Below are 7,687 nucleotides of genomic sequence, written 5' to 3' on the forward strand. Positions count from 1 at the left end.
TTTTTGAAAAATTTTAGATTAAGGTTCTGAGGGGCCAATTAGATTAATCCAAATGTAGGGAGGAGATAAATTGAAGAAATAAAGAAAATCCCCAAAAAATGAGTAAATACTCACATAAGATGAAGAGTTGACTAAGGACAAGGGTATTAGTTAAAAAAGAAGAGAAATTTAGAGAAATGATGCATTTTTGACACCTCAGTGTGGGGGAATTCCCCTCATGAAGAAGGCGTCTATTTCACATGTGTGGTTGAGTTTTAAACTCACAAATAATGAGATATTTTCATCTCTCATTTCTCATCTCTCCTGCTTCAACTAGATCCAAAAAGTAAGCTAAACTGACCTAAAAATAGTCAAAATTTGACTAAACTGATCTGGAAAATTCTAGAATCAGTTTGCTTGGTTTTAGAGGCTCACTTTTTCCTATAAATGAAGCCTTCCCCTTTGTAATTGGATAATAGTGTTTTATGCACTGTTATTCTACTTCTTCCCATAGTAAAAAATTGTGAATTTATCAATAATTCATTAGTTTTTGACCATTCCCTCTTCTAAAGAATTGGTGGCCACTCTTGTTGCAAACAAGAGTAGATCCCTCAAATCATCAAGCCAAAGGAAAGCTCCCAGAAATTCATGTAAGTTATAAATCCTACCTTTTCTTATTCCTTTTAATGGTTTCTAATTTTTGTTTTGTTTTAAAATGTAAAATGATGTTATGCCTTGCTGGAAAGGCTTTCCCTCTCTCTTCTTAAATTCAGCCTTTCTTTATCCTAGATAAGTAATCTAATTGTTGGAATTAAACTTTTCATATTGTTTCTCTTTTAAAAGTGGAATTTGATTAGTTTAGAATGCTTTGAACCATTTGGGGATAATTTTTAAGTAACTTAAGAATAGGAAAAATTAAAAAATGGTCAGCCATACAAAGGAGGTTATGGCAAAATTTTCTTAAATTTTGTGAAATGAGTTTTATCGTTTATTATTCAAAAAGAGTAATCCCCATCGTTTGTGTATTCTAAAAGTGTTATTTTCATTCTATGCATAGAAAAATACATGGTAGAAATATTTTTATTATAAAAGTGTTATTTCTATTAAAATTAAATTCTATGCATAGAAAGATGCATATTGAATTTTTTTTATTATAAAAGCATTACTTTCATCAATTTTGATTTTATGCATAGAAAGATGCATAAAGAATTTATTTTTATTTCAAAAGAGTTATTCTCATCAATTTTGATTTTATGCATAGAAAGATGTATAAAGGAATTTATTTTTATTTTATTTCGAAAGTGTTATTCTTATCAATTTTGATTTTATGCATAGAAAGATGCATAAAGGAATTTATTTTTATTTTATTTCGAAAGTGTTATTTTCCTTGAAATTGAATTTATGCATGAATAGATGTATAAAGGGATTTTTATAAAAGTGTTATTCCCACTGAAGTTGATTTTTATAAAAGAATGAATGGATGGATAGATGTAATGTGAATCAGTTAAATGTGAATGAATGGATAGATAGATGTGATGTGAATCAGATAAATGTGAATGAATAGATGGATAGATGTGATGTGAATTAGATAAATGTGAATGAATAGATGGATAGATGTGATGTGAATCAGATAAATGTGAATGAATGGATGGATGGATGTGGATGTATGTGAAGAATAGAAGTGGATGTATGTGAAAGAATGGATGTGGATGTGTGTATGTGAAAGGATGGATGTGGATGTTTATGAAGAATAGAAGTGGATGTATGTGAAGAGTAGAAGTGGATGTATGTGAAAGAATGGATGTGGATGTATGTGAAAGGATAGATGTGGATGTGTATGTGATAAGTATGGATGTGGATGTATGTGAAAGGATAGATGTGGACGTGTATGTGATAAGTATGGATGTGGATGTATGTGGGAGAATACATGTGGATGTAAATGTGATGGATATGAACGAGAATTGAGGTGATGAGATGTTTAGATGTAAATTGGATAGATACGAATGATAAGGGATGTGAATGAATGTGAGTATGTGAATCAGGATGTAAACATGTGAATCGGGATGTGAATGAATGATAAGGGATGTGGATGTATGTGAAAGGATAGATGTGGATGTGTATGTGATAAGTATGGATGTGGATGTATGTGAAAGGATAGATGTGGATGTGTATGTGATAAGTATGGATATGGATGTATGTAGGAGAATACATGTGGATGTAAATGTGATGGATATGAACGAGAATTGAGGCGATGAGATGTGATGTAAATTGGATAGATATGAATGATAAGGGATGTGAATGAATGTGATAGTATGTGAATCAGGATGTAAACATGTGAATCGGGATGTGAATGAATGATAAGGGATGTGAATGAATTGAATGTGATAGCATGTGAATCAGGATATAAACATGTGAATCGGGATGTGAATGAATGATATAGGATGTGAATGAACGATGAAGGAATGAATTGGAAATTAGGATTCAACTGGATAATTAAAGGATTATGATCAGTAACACTATGGTTTCATTAAATGATTGTTTTAAAGATTGTTGAATCTGTGAAAAAGGCAAGTTCATATTGGGTGTGTAAGTGGTGTGACTAGTTTTATGTTTTGCATGAATATCCGGCTAGGGGACCTGGGAACTCTTTTCCCTGGTACTCGGGATAAAACCTAACCAAATTCCTAATTGGATCCCATCACTACAGTGGTTGGGCGGTTGGCTATTCCATGGGACTGGATGGGGTTAGGCTGGACTGATGGATTCGTAAATGGAAACTCAATTTCTGTATAGTACGATAGATGAGGTAAATCTTGGATAAAAATTGTTTTATGGAAAAGAATCAACGGCTATGCCTGTCTATGAGGAAAAAAGCGTTGGTCTCTATGATCCAAGTACAATCTTTTCCCTAATTTGACTATGGGACTTATGGGTTGGGTCAGATCAGTTCAGTTAGTTCAGGCTTTTGACTACGTTAGAGAAAAGTCAAGGGAAGTTTTTCCGAGTTCGGTTTTGGAAGAACCGATGGATTAGTCTCTTGTCTGGATATCCGTGGGTGAGGCCCCGAGTGTGGGACCCTGCCCCGTACAAGAAGTGCTACTTCCGTGGGCAAGGCCCCAAGTGTGGGACCCTGCCCCGCGCAAGAAGTGCTACTTCCGCTGCTAGCACCCCCAAATTCGTTGCGTAGTGGGGTCAGGGATCTTACATATTGGACACTGCAAGCGGCTTCAGCCAACAAATCTCCCTGTTGTACTGGGCTCTACATGGCCTTTGTCTTTGGAAGATGTTGTAGTAGGTGCTACGGGCGGCTTCGAACAACCCTCTCCCTCCTCACCAAGGCGTGGAGGTTTGATTGATTAGAAACAGACGTGGGTAGAGAGCTGTATATGGACGAATGCCCGTTGGAGGATGCCATAGATATCGATGCCCTAGCGCTTTTCGAGATGGGCTTGAAAGTGATACTTGCAGCTAGGGAAAGGCAGAGGAAGAGGGGGAGAGTAGAGGGGAAGACTCCCAAGGAAGCGGGGGAGCTTTAGCACAGTTGGGAGAGGTTGCTGTTGGGAGGGGAGTGGAGGTGCAAGAGAGAGAGATTGAGAGATGTTTACATTTGTTGGCAGTGTTGGGCAGGCTGTTAGAGCCACCGTGTGAGCTGTTACACACCTCCAATAAATTCTCTCTCTGCATTATGATACCTCCTTTTCCTTTGGACTCGAGATTCAAATTTTGAACTCTTACACACAGTCTAGACACGCACCGTCTAAAAACTTGACAGGTGAAGGGGGCGTTAGCCGGGTTCCATATATAGAGATAAAGAAGAGAAGAGAATATATATAGAGGGTGCATCCAGTATGTGCTAGGGTTTTTGTACAGGGTTTTATGGTCAACAGCTTGCATCGTAAACGTGCGAGCTTGTATTTTTTAGGGTTTAACAGGCTTTGTGGGGTTTAACGTCCCGATAGAGTTTTATGCTAGCGAAGCCAGCTTGAGTTTGGTGTCTGGGAGCTATGGCGGAGGAGAAGAAAGGCGACGGCGATGGAGCAGCAGTGATGTGCGAGGAGTGCAAGAAGGAGGCCGCCAAGTACAAGTGCCCCGGCTGCGGTCTGCGATCCTGCAGCCTGCCCTGCGTCCGCACTCACAAGCAGCGCACCTCCTGTTCTGGCAAGCGTGACCGCACCGCCTTTGTCCCCATTGCCTCCTTCGACGACAATCGCCTTCTCTCAGGTTTTCCTCTTCTCCTTCTCTGTAACGTGTAAGGCAAGCTTCAATCGGTTGTCTTCGAAGCTTTTTACAGATGAAGAGCCTCTTGAATGAACTGAATGATAAATACAATTCCCATTCTTAGATCTAATCATGCCGCAGGCAGCTATAAGGGGTTGTTATCTCTCTTCAAATAACACCAATGTGAATCATATGGACATTAATATATGTGTACTGTACATAGTTCTTAATTTTAACCCACGTTCCAAACCCCACATTTATCTAACTACACATGTCAATCCCAAACCTTTCTCATATATAGTTTCTTAAACCTTTGAGTTTGAGACTAGCAGAGCAAATAGATCCCCTTCATGGTCATCTATTGGCTTCTTTGCATAGTGCCTTTTGGACCCTTCCAGGGACTTCTGTGGGCAAGCCTTAGGCTGTTGGCTTGCCCTAAGATCAAGCATTATCTGCACAAAATCCTACTGCCTCTATTGATGGTAATGCTAGCCCTATTAGTATTACCCCTTGTTTGTAGTAGCTGTCCACTTTATGCAAGGATTTAAGGGGAAGAGTTGTTTTCTTAGGGAACAAAAGTCCAAATTATTATGCCTCAAATCACACTTTGAAAAGACATATCAATATTTTAACTCTAATCGTATAGCTGAAGAATCAAAATGCAAGATGAAAATGACGTTTTCCAATTGCTGTTTGATTTACCAAGCTTTTCTCTTTATTGCTACTCTTTGAAAACTTTAGAACCCCTTTTGATGCATAAAGCTTTTGCTTTGCTCAGATTCATGGACTGTTTCCTCTGATATATGCTGTAGATTATAACTTGTTGGAAGAAGTACTCAGGCTTTCTGACTCTGCAAAAAGGTTCAGAGCTCCATATGATCGAACAAAAAAGGAGCTGAATGCTCGCTGGACTTCTCTAAGAAATCAAGCAAAGAGGCGGAAGATCGATCTGGTCTATTTGTCTCAAGGCATGACAAGGAGAATTGAAAACTCTAGTCGTTATTGCAAAAAGTAATGGCACCCTTGTTCATTCATGCAACTTTGCTCTAGATGTTTGTTCTTCTTTCCAGTTCTTTAATACTTAATTCTATCATACAGGCGCAAGTGTATTCTGTGGAGAATAGAGTGGATTTTTCATTCAACAGATGAAAGACTTGTCGATGCAAGGTGTTTGCTCTTTTCCTGCCTCTCAGTATGTAATGGATGACAGGGAAACACTATGTGGCCTCAATGGATTGGGTAGAGTTTCTTTCTGTTTCTTTCTAGACACGAAGGACCTGAGCACAATAATTCAGATGTCTTTACTTTGCTTGTGATGGGTACTTGGCCAATTTATTGGTGTATAACTGAACAGGCAAGTGTAATTGCATACGAGTGCATTGATGGAACCATCTGGCCAAACAGTGCCTGTGAATGCCAGGCATTATAGGTGGCTATGTGAACCTAGGCCTTGTAGAGGATTAGGTTACTCTTTTCATTCGACAACATTCAGCCATCATAACCCATGCATTACGAGTTTATCACTGGTAATCTTAAGGGCACAAGTGCCTGATTGCATACAGGGGCCGTTTTCCTATGCTTCATGCATGATGCAGTCTGTGCGTCGTTTGCTATGCAGATGGTTTTGCAGCTGTTTCGGGGCCTAGCGATTTCTACACGTGCTGTTCAATTAGCCTGCTGAATGACCACCCATAAATTGTTGGGGGTGTGTGTATGTTATGTTGGTTGCTAATGACCTGTAATTATGCTGATTAGGCGTATGCTGAACTTCTATCCTGACCAAGAAAAGACTGTAAATTTGTGGTCTTTTTTGAGTGTTGCAGTGAGTCTTTTTGGGGTTTGTGGATAGATGTAGGTTGGATGTGGTTGTGGTTTATAATTGCAGCTGCAGGGTTGGGTTGCTGAAGAAATCTTGCTGTGTATGACTCCCAGTGCAGATGAGAATGAGAGCCCAGCAAAGATGTTGGAGAACCACCTGATGACTAGTGATTCTCTCCGTAAATTGAAGAAAATCTGCAATGAGCCTATCGAAAGCATGCGCTTCCTTCTAGCAAAAGAGATGTGCACAGTGAGTTTGCTTTCCTTCTGGTTTTTTGCATAGAGATCGTTGCTATTCAGGACTTGGGTTTTATTGGTTACTCTCTGTTTCTTTGGATTTGCAGGGTGAACAGAAAAGCTATGTAGAATTGGATCCTCTAGAGCCATTAGGCTCTCAACTTACCTCTGTGATGATTATTGAGTACCCCACCATACTCGTAGCATCTTCATCTCATGACACAAATTTTTCAATAGTCAAGGATCTGAGAGCGATGAAACTGCACATGAAGGGGAATGCTTACAAGGAGAAATTAGTCGGTGAAGGTGTCATCAAGGGGGAAGTAGAGGGTGTTCCTTACAGGGAAGAAGAAATCGAGGAGGGTGAAATTGTTGACTGATGCGAATCCAGGCAGGCAAGGTCATTTTTAAAGATGCTAGCTGCAAATTCTATTCAAGGTTAAGCCCTGCAAGATGTACATTAGCTGCAAATCATGTTAAAGGGTAACCATGTTTGCCTTGGCACTCCCTGCAAAGATGCCCAGCAGGGTTGATAATTAGTGTGGTAAGTAACACATCTGCTGAGATCAAATCTTGGGTTTTTTGCAGTGGCTTGGAGGTTGGGGGAGACAGATCTTCTGGATTGCATTGTGGGCTTCTTATTGATATGGTTGTGGAGTTGAAGGATGGTGAACTTTGAGGACTGTAGGATGATGCATTCTTAGCTTCTTGCTAGCGAGTACTTTTGAATGATTTTACCAGTTGAGGGTACCCTTTGGGCATGTAGTAAGTGGGCACATGGGGATCTTTTGAGAGGTTTTTCTGGAAAAGATGGGTCAACGTCTGAAAAATTTACCTCCTAAGAAGGGAGGGAAAATTGCAGCCTCCAATTTTCAAAAAATAGTAGTAATTGGATAAAATTATGAAGAAAATGCTTGTTCAAAATTGTCTTTCCTCCTCAACGCATCGTAAGAAAGATGCATTAAAAAATTCCCCACATTGCTTTTTCCAAGTTGTCACTTCCACTCGTCCCCATTGTGTCGCTAGGTATGGGGGGCATGGTTGCCCTGCCATCCTTTGGTGATGATTTTGGCATGGCAACCCCCATTGATGAGATGGTGGCAAGCGACATGTAAACAAGGTTGAGACCATAGATTGGCCCCAAGAACAGCTGGTCAACCCTTCCAAAATGTGCCAAGCCAGTGTAGTGAGATCCTTTATATGCTTTCTCCCATCGCCACTTTGTGCCCTCTCTTGGTATTAAGGTTGAAACCTCCATCCCTCAGTTGTAGTTGCTAAGTGTGATGCAGTGACAATTGTTATTGTGCAAGAGAGACCCATCTTTGGCACCTATCTTGGAAGGTAGCTGGAAGCACATACCTTTTCAGTAGGGTATTTTTGAGTGGGAGGGAGAATACTCACCTTGAGCACCCAAAGGAGAAGATTCTCTTTGAAG

The 7,687-nt window shown here is 39.8% G+C and overlaps 1 protein-coding gene across 4 annotated transcripts; it reads left to right on the forward strand.

Moving 5' to 3' along the window:
• The first annotated feature begins 3,751 nt into the window (after window positions 1-3,751).
• Window positions 3,752-7,163, forward strand: LOC147625966 (uncharacterized). 4 transcript variants are annotated; one of them, XR_015268750.1, is made up of 6 exons: window positions 3,752-4,200; window positions 5,010-5,208; window positions 5,296-5,364; window positions 6,130-6,265; window positions 6,360-6,735; window positions 6,841-7,163. XR_015268750.1 is itself a non-coding variant. In XM_086817512.1 (6 exons), exons 1-5 carry the CDS (start codon window positions 3,984-3,986, stop codon window positions 6,630-6,632), a joined length of 894 nt encoding a protein of 297 aa, XP_086673638.1. In that variant the 5' UTR covers window positions 3,755-3,983; the 3' UTR covers window positions 6,633-6,652; window positions 6,841-7,163. The 4 variants fall into 4 exon arrangements, 2 of the variants coding, with proteins under 2 accessions (XP_086673638.1, XP_086673637.1); XR_015268749.1 differs by having other exon boundaries at window positions 3,755-4,200; window positions 6,360-6,690; XM_086817512.1 differs by having other exon boundaries at window positions 3,755-4,200; window positions 6,360-6,652.
• Window positions 7,164-7,687: the final 524 nt, after the last annotated feature.

The sequence above is a fragment of the Cibotium barometz genome, chromosome 23, assembly GCF_041138505.1.
Source record: "Cibotium barometz isolate CiBa-2024 chromosome 23, ASM4113850v1, whole genome shotgun sequence".
Lineage (NCBI taxonomy): Eukaryota > Viridiplantae > Streptophyta > Polypodiopsida > Cyatheales > Cibotiaceae > Cibotium > Cibotium barometz.

What these genes read in the sequence shown, in the direction of transcription:
- LOC147625966 (XM_086817512.1), top strand. Translation starts at nt 3,984, where the DNA reads ATGGCGGAGGAGAAGAAAGGCGACGGCGATGGAGCAGCAGTGATGTGC. An exon ending in GAAAGACTTGTCGATGCAAG is followed by an intron (nt 5,365 to 6,129) that starts GTGTTTGCTCTT and finishes TATGACTCCCAG; the next exon opens with TGCAGATGAGAATGAGAGCC. An exon ending in TAGCAAAAGAGATGTGCACA is followed by an intron (nt 6,266 to 6,359) that starts GTGAGTTTGCTT and finishes TTGGATTTGCAG; the next exon opens with GGTGAACAGAAAAGCTATGT.